The 14,892-nt window shown below is 43.6% G+C and overlaps 1 protein-coding gene across 1 annotated transcript; it reads right to left on the reverse strand.

The window, feature by feature from the left end:
• Nucleotides 1-1,099: 1,099 nt before the first annotated feature.
• Nucleotides 1,100-8,989, reverse strand: LOC138351401 (ankyrin repeat domain-containing protein 30B-like). The gene is made up of 2 exons (XM_069303218.1): nt 8,933-8,989; nt 1,100-1,975 (listed from the first exon to the last, which is right to left on the reverse strand). Exons 1-2 carry the CDS (start codon nt 8,987-8,989, stop codon nt 1,100-1,102), a joined length of 933 nt encoding a protein of 310 aa, XP_069159319.1.
• Between the last annotated feature and the right edge of the window lie 5,903 nt (nt 8,990-14,892).

Genomic DNA, 14,892 nt, shown 5'->3' on the forward strand with positions numbered 1-14,892 from the left:
TTCCTGAAGTGCATTCCATTTCCCCACTACTCTCACGCTAAAAGAAAACTTCCTAACATCTCTGTGACTCATCTGAGTTTCAAGCTTCCATCCATGTCCTCTCGTTCTGTTACTATTCCGTGTGAACATTTCGTCTATGTCCACTCTGTCAATCCCTCTGAGTATCTTATACGTTCCTATCATGTCCCCCCTCTCCCTTCTTCTTTCTAGTGTCGTAAGGCACAGTTCCCTCAGGCGCTCCTCATACCCCATCCCTCACACACACACACATACCGTGTGTGTGTGTGTGTGTGTGTGTGTGTGTGTGTGTGTGTGTGTGTGTGTGTGTGTGTGTACTCGCTTAGTTGTTCTTGTGGGAGGTTGAGCTTTGGCTCTTTAGACCCGCCTCTCTACTGTCAATCAACTGATGTACTGGTTCCTGAGCCTACTGGGCTCTATCTACATATGAAACTGTGTGTATATGTGTGTGTGTGTTTGTTTGTATTTATTTACTATTAGTGCCTGCAGGTCCCAGGAGCTGTCAGCTCCTGGGACCCGCCTTTCTACCCGTCTATTGTTTATAATACCGAGTCCCGACCTAATTCTCTATCATATATATATATATATATATATATATATATATATATATATATATATATATATATATATATATATATATATATATTCTCACACACAGGACGCAGCCCGTTGAAGCGGTCTAACTTCCAGGTATCTATTTACTACTAGGTGAACAGGGACATCAAGTGAAAGACCCACTGCCCATTTGTTTTTTGCCTCTACCTGGAATCGAACCGGGGCTCTTACGATTACGACCCCAGAGCGCTGTCCACTCGGCTGCAAGGGTCAGCGTGTGACTCAGGGGATCGAACAAGTATTAGGATTAAGCTCCTGGGCCCAATCCCTTTCATGTCCAAGTACTCTCTTCTACATCTTCTCCAATCTTGCTCCCTCTCTCTACCCTTACCTGTGGATTACCTGTGGGCGATTTCGATAGTTCTTCGCTTATCCCAGCCTTCCCCTGGTGATTCCCTGGTCTTTGAGGCTAGTCCTCGCTACACGAGGATTGACATAGCCATCACAACCGGGCTGAAGCCTGTATCTAAAGCTGAAACTTATCATCCAGTTCTCTACTGGAATCTTCCGCTTGTGTCTCTGCGATTTTTTTCGTATGTTTTGGCATTGGAATGAAGAGTTTCTGTGGAGTTTCTGTGAGGTTTCTGTGGAGTTTCTGTGAAGTTTCTGTGAGGTTTCTGTGGAGTTTCTGTGGAGTTTCTGTGGAGTTTCTGTGGAGTTTCTGTGGAGTTTCTGTGGAGTTTCTGTGAAGTTTCTGTGAAGTTTCTGTGGAGTTTCTGTGAAGTTTCTGTGGAGTTTCTGTGGAGTTTCTGTGGAGTTTCTGTGAAGTTTCTGTGGAGTTTCTGTGGAGTTTCTGTGGAGTTTCTGTGAAGTTTCTGTGAAGTTTCTGTGAAGTTTCTGTGAGGTTTCTGTGGAGTTTCTGTGGAGTTTCTGTGGAGTTTCTGTGGAGTTTCTGTGGAGTTTCTGTGGAGTTTCTGTGAAGTTTCTGTGAGGTTTCTGTGGAGTTTCTGTGGAGTTTCTGTGAAGTTTCTGTGAAGTTTCTGTGGAGTTTCTGTGGAGTTTCTGTGGAGTTTCTGTGGAGTTTCTGTGGAGTTTCTGTGAAGTTTCTGTGAAGTTTCTGTGGAGTTTCTGTGAAGTTTCTGTGAAGTTTCTGTGGAGTTTCTGTGGAGTTTCTGTGAAGTTTCTGTGAAGTTTCTGTGGAGTTTCTGTGAAGTTTCTGTGAAGTTTCTGTGAAGTTTCTGTGGAGTTTCTGTGGAGTTTCTGTGAGGTTTCTGTGGAGTTTCTGTGGAGTTTCTGTGGAGTTTCTGTGAGGTTTCTGTGGAGTTTCTGTGGAGTTTCTGTGGAGTTTCTGTGGAGTTTCTGTGAAGTTTCTGTGGAGTTTCTGTGGAGTTTCTGTGAAACTCTGTGGAGATTCAAAAGTAGATAGAGCCCAGTAGGCTGTGGAAACTGTACACCAGTTGAGTGACAGTAGAGAGGCGGGACCCAAGAGCCAAAGCAAATTAGAAGAGTCTCTAATGTTCCTTTAGGATTTATTTTTGCACTTCCTACTTTATGTATAAACTACAATATGTTGTATTTAATTATGCAGCTTTTGGATGTGATCTTTCAGTATGTGGAGGATGATACAGTATGATCTATCAGTATGTGGGGGATGATACAGTATGATCTATCAGTATGTGGGGGATGATACAGTATGATCTATCAGTATGTGGGGGATGATACAGTATGATCTATCAGTATGTGGGGGATGATACAGTATGATCTATCAGTATGTGGTGCATGATACAGAATGATCTATCAGTATGTGGGGAAATGATACAGCATGATCTTTCAGCATGTGGAGGATCCGATTTAAGCTACATAGGCATATCATTCGAATACATGTACGAATGCAGTAGTACACATGTACGTTCACTCGTATACACACACGCAATAGCTCAAGAACACATGCTGTCGTACATCTACACACACACACACACACACACACACACACACGGTGGAGTGTGGTGATGTGTGTGGTGATGTGGTGGAGGCTGACTCCATTCACAGTTTCAAATGTAGATATGATAGAGCCCAATAGGCTCAGGAATCTGTACACCAGTTGATTGACGGTTGAGAGGCGGGACCAAAGAGCCAGAGCTCAACCCCCGCAAGCACAATTAGGTGAGTACACACACACACACACACACACACACACACACACACACACACATGATGGAGCTTAAAATTGTGACCAAAGGACTAGAGGTCCGGGAAAGGAGACTTGATTACAGAAAAGGGGACTACAGAAGGATAAGGGACTACCTGGGAGAAGTGCAGTGGGAGGAAGAACTTAGAGGAAAAACAGTGCAAGGTATGATGAACCAAGTCATATTGAAATGCAAGGAGGCTGAAGAGAGATTTATTCCAACAATAAAGGAAAAAAGCAGGAGGGAATATAATAACCCATGGTTTAATAGACAGTGTCAGGAAGCAAAGGTGAGAAGCAGGAGGGAGTGGAGGAAGTACAGAAGACAAAGGACAGAGGACAACAGGATTAGATGTAACAGAGCTAGGAATGATTACATTAACATAAGACGAGTGTCGGAAAGAAATTATGAGAATGATATTGCAGTCAAAGCGAAAAAGCAACCAAAATTACTACATAGCCATATAAGAAGGAAGATGTCGGTAAATGACCAAGTGACAAGACTGAGGAAAACAGAAGGGGCATATACAGAAAGCGACAAGGAAATCTGCGAGGTACTGAATGCAAAATTCCATGGAGTGTTCACAACCGAGCCTGAGCAGCTCCCATTGTTAGAAGAGATTACCCAAGATGAAAGACTATCAGATATAGAGGTGACAGCAGAGGATGTAATGAAACAGTTGACAACACTGGATGCAAATAAAGCTGTTGGACCAGACAAAGTATCACCGTGGATACTTAAAGAGGCAGCGCAGGCTCTCAGCGTGCCTCTGGCAATGATCTTTAATGAGTCACTTATGTCGGGAGAATTGCCCAGTTGCTGGAAGGAGACAAATGTCGTACCGATTTTCAAAAAAGGTGATAGGGAGGAGGCACTTAACTACAGACCCGTATCACTGACAAGCATCCCCTGCAAAATACTTGAAAGAATAATTAGGCTAAGACTTGTTGAGCACCTGGAGAGCATTGGGTTTGTAAACAAGCACCAACATGGGTTCTGGACAGGGAAATCATGCCTAACAAACCTTTTAGAATTCTATGACAAAGTAACAAGGATAAGGCAGGACAGAGAAGGCTGGGCAGACTGCATATTTCTTGACTGCCAAAAGGCCTTTGATACGGTACCGCACATGAGACTGCTATACAAACTTGAGAGGCAGGCAGGAGTAAGCGGAAAGGCCCTAGTATGGGTGAAGAACTACCTAACAGGAAGGAGCCAGAGGGTAATGGTAAGGGGCGAAAAGTCGGACTGGCGAACAGTAACAAGTGGAGTACCTCAAGGATCGGTGCTGGGACCAATCCTCTTTCTAATTTACGTAAATGATATGTTTACAGGAGTGGAATCATACATGTCAATGTTTGCGGATGACGCAAAATTAATGAGAAGAGTTGTGACAGACGAGGATTGTAGGATCCTCCAAGAGGACCTAAACAGGCTGCAGAGATGGTCAGGGAAATGGCTACTGGAGTTTAACACCAGTAAATGTAAAGTTATGGAAATGGGATCAGGTGACAGGAGACCAAAGGGACAGTACACAATGAAGGGGAACAGCCTACCTGTAACGATTCGAGAAAGAGACCTGGGAGTGGATGTGACACCTAATCTAACTCCTGAGGCACATATAAATAGGATAACGACAGCAGCGTACTCTACACTGGCGAAAATTAGAACTTCATTCAGAAACCTAAATGAGGAGGCTTTTAGGGCGCTTTACACTGCCTACGTGAGACCCGTCTTAGAGTATGCCGCGCCATCATGGAGCCCCCACCTGAAGAAACACATAAAGAAACTGGAGAAGGTTCAGAGGTTTGCGACGAGGCTTGTCCCAGAGTTACGAGGGATGGGATATGAAGAGCGGCTGAAGGAACTGAATCTTACGACACTAGAAAAAAGAAGGGAGAGAGGAGATATGATAGGGACATATAAAATACTCAGGGGAATTGACAAAGTGGAAATAGATGAAATGTTCACACGTAATAATAACAGAACGAGGGGACATGGGTGGAAACTGGAAACTCAGATGAGTCACAGAGATGTTAGGAAGTTTTCTTTTAGCGTGAGAGTAGTGGAAAAATGGAATGCACTTGGGGAACAGGTTGTGGAAGCAAATACTATTCATACTTTTAAAACTAGGTATGATAGGGAAATGGGACAGGAGTCATTGCTGTAAACAACCGATAGCTGGAAAGGCGGGATCCAAGAGTCAATGCTCGATCCTGCAAGCACAAATAGGTGAGTACAAATAGGTGAGTACACACACACACACACACACACGTTTGGACTGTTTAATCCATCTTGTTAAAGCAATCCACATTCCTTCTTTCTGCCCCTCCCTCCCTCCTCTTCCTCCATCAATATCTCCCTCCCTCTCTCCATCTCTTTCCCTCCCTCCAGAGCCTCGAGGGAGAAAGATAGATGGACGTTGTTTTTACGTTCAGAAACGAACACATGTTCAGTCTCTTGTGTTCTGCTCTCCCACCTGTCCGGGTGAACAGTGAACACCTCACGAGAACTGTTCTCTCTCTCTCTCTCTCTCTGGCTAAATTATCCACTCGTTCGAATGTCTCTCTCTGTGGGATTCGTATCTCCATAGAGCCCTCCCTCTCTGTGGAACCCCCCAATCTCTGTGGAAACCCCCCAATCTCTGTGGAAACCCCCAATCTCTGTGGAAATCTCCCAATTTCTGTGGAAACCCCTAAATCTCTGTGGAAACCCTCCAATCTCTGTGGAAACCCCCCAATCTCCGTGGAAACCCCTCCCATCTCTTTGGAAACCCCCAATCTCTGTGAAACCCCCCCAATCTCTGTGGAAACCCCCCAATCTCTGTGGAAACCCCCCAATCTCTGTGGAAACCCCTCCCATCTCTCTGGAAACCCTCCAATCTCTCTGGAAACCCCCCAATCTCTGTGGAAACCCCCCCAATCTCTCTGGAACCCCCCCATCTCTGTGGACCCCCAATCCCCTTAAAGCGCTTCATCTAGCTGTTACGTTACGCCGTAACAACCCCGTCAACACTGTGACGTCACGCCGTAACACTCCACGTCAACAGTGTGACGTCACGCCGCAAGACCCACGTCAACACTGTGACGTCACGCCGTAACACTCCACGTCAACAGTGTGACGTCACGCCGCAAGACTAACAACATCAAACCATAATAAAAGCAATTCGCGGCGTCTTGAATTCTCGAAGAAAAACCCTGCAAAAAAGTTTTAAAACAACGTATGTGTGTGAGGCGGGGAAGGCAGGCGTGTGAGAGCCGTGGAGGGCAGGATACATACATGTGAACAGGTGACAGGTGTGGAGGACACGTGTATCAAGCGTGACACATACCTTGAAAAGGTTAGGGGGGGGGCGGCACCAGTTGCCCCCCTTGTTCACGCCTACACGTTCTGAGGCAAATTCACACACCTGACCTGGTCTCGGTTTCTCATACCTGACCTTGTCTTGGCCCCTTCATACCTGGCGTGATCTTAGCTCCTCATACCTGACTTTGTCTCAGTAGTTCTCCACCACCAACAATGACGTCGAACCATCAGTAATGACGTCGAACCATCAGTAATGACGTCGAACCATCAATAATGACGTCACGAGCTCCTCTATCATGCAATATATTTACCTTGCTTACATATCTTTTCCTTTCCATATCCCACATTCTTCCTTCCCTTTTCTCCCATTCCCTCCCTTATTCACTCCCCTTACGAATGCAGTCCTTCCTTCCCTCACCTTCTCACTTCCTTCCCTTCCTTCTCTCGCTCTCGGCTCCCGCCGTTCGCCCGCACTTGATTTACGTCCTAGTAAATACTTGTGTCCTCGGTAATGGCCGGTGGAAGGAGTAATAACAGATCTTAAGTAGAAACTCAGTACCACCTTTCGATATGATTTACTGATAGCTATTTTGTATGTCGATAACGAAGAGCCTGTCATCGTAGAGGGAACTGCAGATGGAGAGAAACCTTGCATGGTTTGCACAATCTTGCAAGGTCTGAACAATCTTGCAAGGTTTGCACAATCTTTCAAGGTCTTCACAATCTTGTGCAAGTCGGTGCACTGACATCTTGCAAGATTGCAGTGTACTTTCCTTGCCAGTCGGTGCACTGATATCTTGCAAGGGAGTTGCATTGCAATCATTGATATTCCCCTCGACGCCATGAATCATTCAGACGGCTGAACCGATGATTAACGTCTTCCAGAGGTTGTTCTAAGTGCCTTCATTTGGGCCATTTATCAATTATCATAATTACGGTACTTTCTTGTTCTTATATCGCCTTTAAAACGTCTATCTTTTGAAGACTTTCACGCAGATGCGTAAAATGATGATTTTTGATGGTGTGGCGCCAGCAAGGATGAGTGTGGCGCCGCCAGCGTGGGGGGTGGAGGGGGGTGGACTGATACAGACTAATCCACCCAAGAGGTGGCACGGGCATGAATAGCCCGAAAACTAATTTTTTTGTTTTTAATATTGCCCCGAGGGGCGAGTTTATTGGGCAGCGCCACTCATCCTGTGAGTGGACACACCGCCATAGTGACAGTATTGGGCAGCGCCACTCATCCTGTGAGTGGACACACCGTCATAGCAGCATGTACAACACTCCCCAATAGGAAGAAAACCCGCTGGGTTGTTTTCGACAAATCCGACATACCCAGCCGAACACCGATCCCAGAGTTGAAGTACCCAGCCGAACACAGATCCCAGAATTGAAGTAGCCAGCCGAACTCCCACCCCAGTACTTATCTCTCAGTAGGTAATGGTCACTTATGCTAATTGAGGATAATTCTGCAGGTACTTCCTGGTGGCAGCTCCAAGTCTCACCAGGTAAAATACTAACATTAAGAGCCGTGACAACTTCATCAGGGCTGATACCTTCCCCGCTGGGCGGCTTTAATGCAATGGTCTGCGTCCGGTCCTATTGATGGATGGTTTGTGTTGAGGGGCCGATATCAAACATGATTCTCTCTCTCCCTCTCTCTCAACACAGTGATAATTCACAGTCAAATATAAGGTCATTTGGAGGTTCAAAGTGGGTTTTCGCTCTCATGAAAATCAGAAACAAATCCAAAACTTGCTTTAGGAAGAGTTGGATCCAAAATATGGTTTTTCCTGTTTAAAACCTGTAGGGATATTAATCTGCTAGCGTAATCCCAACACTAAATAGGGGAGGGGGATTACTGCAACCAGCAAATAGGAAAATGGCTTACCTACTGGCAAATCATTTTGCTGACAATACGGGTCCCTGATCGGGAATGATACTTTTTAGACTTTGTTGCAAACAGCATCAGTGTTGATGACCAAACCATACGCCAGAAGATGAGGCGACGACGACGTTTCGGTCCGTCCTGGACCAATCAAGTCGATTGCTGTAATGGTCCAGGACGGACCGAAACGTCGTCGTCTCTTCATATTCTAGTGTGTGGTCTGATCTTCATATCTTCAGCCACGTTATTGTGACTTCTCATCTGCAGTATCAATGTTATCAGCATTAATTAACGAGTTTCTCGCTTCCTTATATATCTAGATATAAGTAAGACAGTGACAGAGCCAAAGTAGCGGAAGGAAGATCCACTGCGATATGGTACGAACAAGCCACTGGGTACTACTCTTTCAAGCCTGACAAAAAGATATCCAGAGACATTGCAGTAGCCATACACAGACTCAGACTTGGTTACAAGTGCTGCTGGGAGATAATGAACCCAATAGTTAAAGAGTGTCATATCTGTGGAACAGAAGCAGAGGCGCCACTATTGCACTACTCACCGGAATGTGAAGCTACTGAAGCCCTGCGCATCAAACTCAACATTAATCCAACGACAGCAGCTGGATTAGATGCAAAATCCACAGCGACTACACTGATTAGAAAAGAAGTTGAAGAATGGAACACTGTGTAGTGAACACTGTACATCTATATCCGCCACCAAGATAATGTTATTAAAACAAAAGACTAAAACCAGGCCCCTAACCCTGGAAACACAAACCGAAACTGTCTCTATTTTCCACTTGTTACAACTTGTAATAAAGTTGTTACATCTTGGCTTAACTTGTTTATGACGTATTAGAACGTTGTTACAACTTGCTATATTGGTTGTTATAACTAGTTAGGTGTTAAAACTTGTTCGAAAGTTGTAAAAACGTCGTAGTTTCGGTGTGTGTGTTTGGCGGGAAAAGACATCTCACACATTCTTCAATGCAGAGGTTGCAAAATGTTATACATGAGCTCATATTGGTTCCCATCTTGACTATGCGTCGCTGCCCTCCTGAATGACCATTCCCTTCATCACATTCTAGTACTGAACAAGATCGAAAACCCTACAAGGAGACCTATGTCTTGCCTTTACCGTCAGTTCATCGTCATGCAAAGCTTCAACGCCGGAGAGATGTTGGTGGACTTATTGTTACGTAAAAAACCAATGTAAGTCCCTCGCTTGGCCCAATTTCGGCAACAACAAATAGTTGGGAATTACAACACAAGGCGTTCAGCTATGAAGAGCCTCGTGCTCGCTACCAGCCCTCCCCCCCAAGAGATGGCACGGGCATGAATAACCCGTAAAAGCACTTGGAATATATTTACTCAATATGTAGACATGTTTGTGTTAAATCATGTCAACTGATTATATGAAGGCTCTGGCACATAGTTTTCTCCAGCGTCATTCTGTTAGTAACATGATTTGTACCTTAATATATAGATATAGTTTATTTCAAATGGAAACTAATCATAAACTCGTTAAATAAGCGAATTTCTAGTCAGGTTTCAGAGGAGCTGAAGCACGACAACAACTCGTGCTTACAATTGCATTAGAAACAGATCAGCACCATTCCTAATAAAACTTAAGTCTTAGTTAAAAAAAAAAGAATTACCTGGAGACAAAGAAAACAGAATAAAGGTAGGGGAAGGGGGGGGGGGGGGTGGAGGAGGGGATTCGAACGGTGGAATTGAGTCACTTATCTCAGTGGGAGTCCGATTCACATCAAGCAAGAGGACCCCGGGGCCACAGAGAGACACACACCTCTTTGTCACTTTCGGTCGACCTGTGTGTAGGTGTGTAGTGGGAGTTTCTTCCTTACCGCCTGTGTTGCTTCTTTCCTTATTGGCTATAAACGCATGGATGCTGCATCTCCTGGGAGGTATAATATATATATATATATATATATATATATATATATATATATATATATATATATATATATATATATATATATATATATATATTTTTTTTTTACCGTGAAAGTTATTAACTATTTATGTGACTTTATTAGCAAATAATTGTCAATTATTTTAATCATTGTTAACCTGAAAGGAGATATCAAGAATTAGTATTTTCTAATAAATTATAAACAGTCTGAAGGCTGCAATTTAGCAGATATATAGTGACAATTATTTTAGTGATACCAATAAACCAAAAGTTTGTAATTAACATTACTTCAAATAAAAGAACAGGTAATAAGCTGAGCTAGTTTATATATATTTTATTAATTAAAGTAGCAACAATAAATGAGACTTATTGCCATATGTTCTCTAACTAACATAGCGCTTCTAGTTAGTACCACACGTCTTAGTAACTCTTAGAACTAGCTTTTAAGTGATAATTCATCACGGTTATCAGCTGTAATACCTTGAATGATAATAATTTATTGTTGCAAATCTCCAGTGATGAAATGGAAAGGAATTAAAGATATAGCTATCTTTTAAGGCTATTCCTTGCTCACGATCAACAGGATCACGTTGTCTGATATCAAATTTAAGGTGGTAGATGTTTAGGGTGGTACTTTAGTCATTAGGGTGGTAGTTTAGTCATTAGGGTGGTAGTTTAGTCATTAGGGTGGTAGTCTAACATATTACTGATGACCTCAATTATATTAGGAACACAACACGCTTCTATATTGAGTTTTATTTAACTTCAACGTCTCGTAATTTCTTTAATTATATTCAATGCAAGTTATCATAAATTTCAACCCACTTTTTGTATTTTTTTTCATATTCATTCGAGATTTAGAACATAAGAATAAAATAAACTGTAGAGGACTTATTAGCTTAAAGAAACACCTATTTATATCCCCTCTAACTCATTTATATATATATATATATATATATATATATATATATATATATATATATATATATATATATATATATATATATATATACATGCTTCAGTATCTACACACCGCCTGGACCGGATACTTCAGCCACCACTGGAGCTCCAAGGAAACAATGTCACAAAAACAGCCAAAGTTCTGCCTCATACAAATTGCTAAATTTTAAAAACAAAATCCTACCCAAGTAGACAAAGTTCCATTAAATACATCAAAAGATAAACCAAAAAAAAAAAAAAAACTACGAATCGGTAAAAAGATAAAAATAATTTGACTGTATTTTGTGAAATACAGGAAAAAAGATAATAAAAAATACAATGACAGACAGACAGACAATATTCTATTTTTTTGGGGGAATAATTTATGTCGGGATTTTCTCTTGGAATATTGTCCAGTCGTGGTTGACATTGTGATTTTTTTTCTTTACCTGATTTTGCCTTGATTTACGCGGGTTTACATTGAGAGTCGTGCGCGCATGCGTGCGGTCATTGCAGGTGCAAGACTTCAATCATCTTGATGTTGTTGTTTGAAGGACAACCGTACCAGCCCTTCAATTTGCCTAAGAGGCCGAACAGGACGAAGAACGTGACTCTAATCCTTAAAGAATACTACATGCCACTGGCGAAGAACACTCAGTTCTTCGGAATAAAGTGTCCACAGAGTTTGGACAGAGCCTGAACTTTGTTTAGAGGATACACAGAGGTAGGTTCGAACCCTCTGAAATGCTACACATTGCAGGAAATTAGTGAAAGCTGTGAACTCATAAATCTCTTCACACGAGCAAGGAAAAGTATTAGAATCGCTGGAGACACGTTTAGCCTGTAAATAACTGGAGTTGCCGTCTCGACAACAGGATGAGGTGAACGAACTATTCCTCTCTCTCTCTAATACAACTCGCAATGGAAACGTTTGGGCAATGTTTCCTCGCACCTAAGAGTAAACAGGTATTCCCGGGATAGTCGTCTGTTCTGGGCTTCATTCTGGGGGGGGGGGGGGCAGGTGAAGCCTAGAGGGACCTCGATAAGGCTTCAATCCCGCCTCGAACAATTTGACTTATTTTCAAGACGAGTTCAATGATTCTTCGCAGAAGAGTATTATAGCCTTATGTAAGTGGTGGTTGTCGGTGAGGTCAGGTCAGTGGACCACTTATGCAAGGGGCCAGTGGACCACTTATGCAAGGGGCCAGTGGACTACTTATGCAAGGGGTCAGTGGACCACTTATGCAAGGGGCCAGTGGACCACTTATGGGAGGGGCCAGTGGATCACTTATGCGAGGGGCCAGTGGACCACTTATGCGAGGGGCCAGTGGACCACTTATGCAAGGGGCCAGTGGACCACTTATGCAAGGGGCCAGTGGACCACTTATGCGAGGGGCCAGTGGACAACTTATGCAAGGGGCCAGTCAGAGGCCCCTGCATGCCGCGGTCAACCGCTCTGATTGCAACGCTCACCTCTACAGCCCATCGCCATCCAGTAATACGGGTCACCGCACGCCCATCAGAACAAAAATTATTGCGCGGACATTTATATCTGAAAGGCAGACTATTACACTTGTAGCAGTGATGGCCACACCGTCGACCACACCAATTACACCGTCGACCAGCCCAATTACACCGTCGACCAGCCCAATTACACCGTCGACCAGCCCAATTACACCGTCGACCAGCCCAATTATGCCGTCGACCAGCCCAATTACACCGTCGACCAGCCCAATTACACCGTCGACCAGCCCAATTACACCGTCGACCAGCCCATTTACACCGTCGACCAGCCCAATTACACCGTCGACCACATCAGTTACACCGTCGACCACACCAATTACACCGTCGACCACACCAATTACACCGTCGACCAGTCCAATTACACATCATCGACCAAACCACCAACCACACCACCGTCTGGGATCGCCAATACCACCACCACCTATATCCAACCTGGAACCTCAAAAGATGAATTCAAGATCAATATTAAACACATTTTTTGAACTTACGTAATATTCTAAGACCCCCCCAAGGACGTCCTGTACACCACACCGCCGCCAAGCGCTTATCTTATCAACGTCTTGCTGATCTCTGACGAAGGAAGCAGGGATATTACGGAGGCTGGTGCTAAGATGACCACCTCGGTCAGGCGGCCACCCACCTAGACATTACCACTGATGGACAAGAGCGGTAATTTACCGGTTTCTTTGAGTTGATGCTACGCCATCTACGGGCCGACGGGAGAACTTGGGTATAGCGATGAGGGGCGCATTGATTGGCCTAGTTGACGGGCATTTCGCCTGGTTAGAAAGGCGGGGTCCAAGAGCTAATAGCTCGATTCTGCAGGTGCAAATAGGAAATACACACACACATACACACACACAGGAAACTATACATTAGTTGATTGACTGTTGGGAGGCGGGACCAAAGAGTCAGAGCTCAACCCCCCGCAAGCACAACTAGGTGAGTACAACTAGGGGAAGTACACACACACACACACACACACACACACACACACACATAGGGGGCCTCGTAGCCTGGTGGATAGCGCGCAGGACTCGTAATTCTGTGGCGCGGGTTCGATTCCCGCACGAGGCAGAAACAAATGCGCAAAGTTTCTTTCACCCTAAGTGTCCCTGTTACCTAGCAGTAAATAGGGACCTGGGAGTTAGTCAGCTGTCACGGGCTGCTTCCTGGGGTGTTTGTGTGGTGTGGAAAAAATAAATAAATAAATAAATAAAAGTAGTTAGTAAACAGTTGATTGACAGTTGAGAGGCGGGCCGAAAGAGCAAAGCTCAACCCCCGCAAAAACACAACTAGTAAACACACACACACACACACACACACACACACACACACAAGTGTGTGCCACTTCCCACAAACGCCGCAATAAACACTATCTTTATCAAGTGTTTTCCTTAATCTCTATTTATCTCAATTTTCATTTCACCATCATTCATTATCGTCTTCTGGCTGTTATTATCAGGTAATTTACCTGTCTTTCGTACCTTGGATTTACGACCCAACAAAGTAATAAATCAGGTTAGTGCTTAGAAATACATAATATATATATATATATATATATATATATATATATATATATATATATATATATATATATATATATATATATATATATATTGTATATATAATGTATGTCTTTAAATGTGTGTAAGACTCATATCACCAAACATAACACCATGTATCACTCTCCTAACACCACGGCACATAACACATGACACATAATATCTACCCCTGTGTCACTCAGCCGTCTTCTCCAAGTCGGTCACTCCTGAATCTCTCACCTTTCTTGTCTGACCCGCCCCAATCGTTACCCTTAACCTCATTTCCTCCCATTTGCCACTCTCTCTCTCTCTCTCTCTCTCTCTCTCTCTCTCTCTCTCTCTCTCTCTCTCTCTCTCTCTCTCTCTCTCTCTCTCTCTCTCTCTCCATCCCCAAATCAACCCTTTCTTTCCATTCTGACTCTGAATCATCTTGCTGCCTGCTCAAACCCACAATTTTATTCCTAGGCGTCAAAAGGATCCGTCACGCTTCTGATAATCTCACACACACAGCCGTGGGGGGCTGACGGCTGAGGGGACAGCGCTCGGGATTCGTAGTCCTAGGGGATCCGGGGGTCAATCCCCGGCGATGGCGGAAACAAATGGGCAGAATTTGTTTCATTCTGATGTACCTGTTCATCTAGCAGTAAGTAGGTACCTGGGAGTTAGACAGCTGCTATGGGATGCTGCCTGTGTGTGTGTGTGTGTGTGTGTGTGTGTGTGTGTGTGTGTGTGTGTGTGTGTGTGTGTGTGTGTGTGTGTGTGTGTGTGTGTGTGTGTGTGAAAAAATAGATATATATATATATATATATATATATATATATATATATATATATATATATATATATATATATATATATATATATAGAGGGGATTTGTATGAATGAGAACAGATTTGTATGATTGTGAGAGGATTTGTATGATTGTGAGATAATTTATACGAGTGTGAGAACAGGTTTGCATGATTCGATGATTATGAGAGCAAAAATTCACTCAATCA

This window comes from Procambarus clarkii, chromosome 49, assembly GCF_040958095.1.
Source record: "Procambarus clarkii isolate CNS0578487 chromosome 49, FALCON_Pclarkii_2.0, whole genome shotgun sequence".
Classification (NCBI taxonomy): Eukaryota; Metazoa; Arthropoda; class Malacostraca; order Decapoda; family Cambaridae; genus Procambarus; species Procambarus clarkii.

What these genes read in the sequence shown, in the direction of transcription:
- LOC138351401 (XM_069303218.1), bottom strand. Translation starts at nt 8,989, where the DNA reads ATGGGAACCAATATGAGCTCATGTATAACATTTTGCAACCTCTGCATT. An exon ending in ACCTCTGCATTGAAGAATGT is followed by an intron (nt 1,976 to 8,932) that starts GTGAGATGTCTT and finishes GAATCTCCACAG; the next exon opens with AGTTTCACAGAAACTCCACA.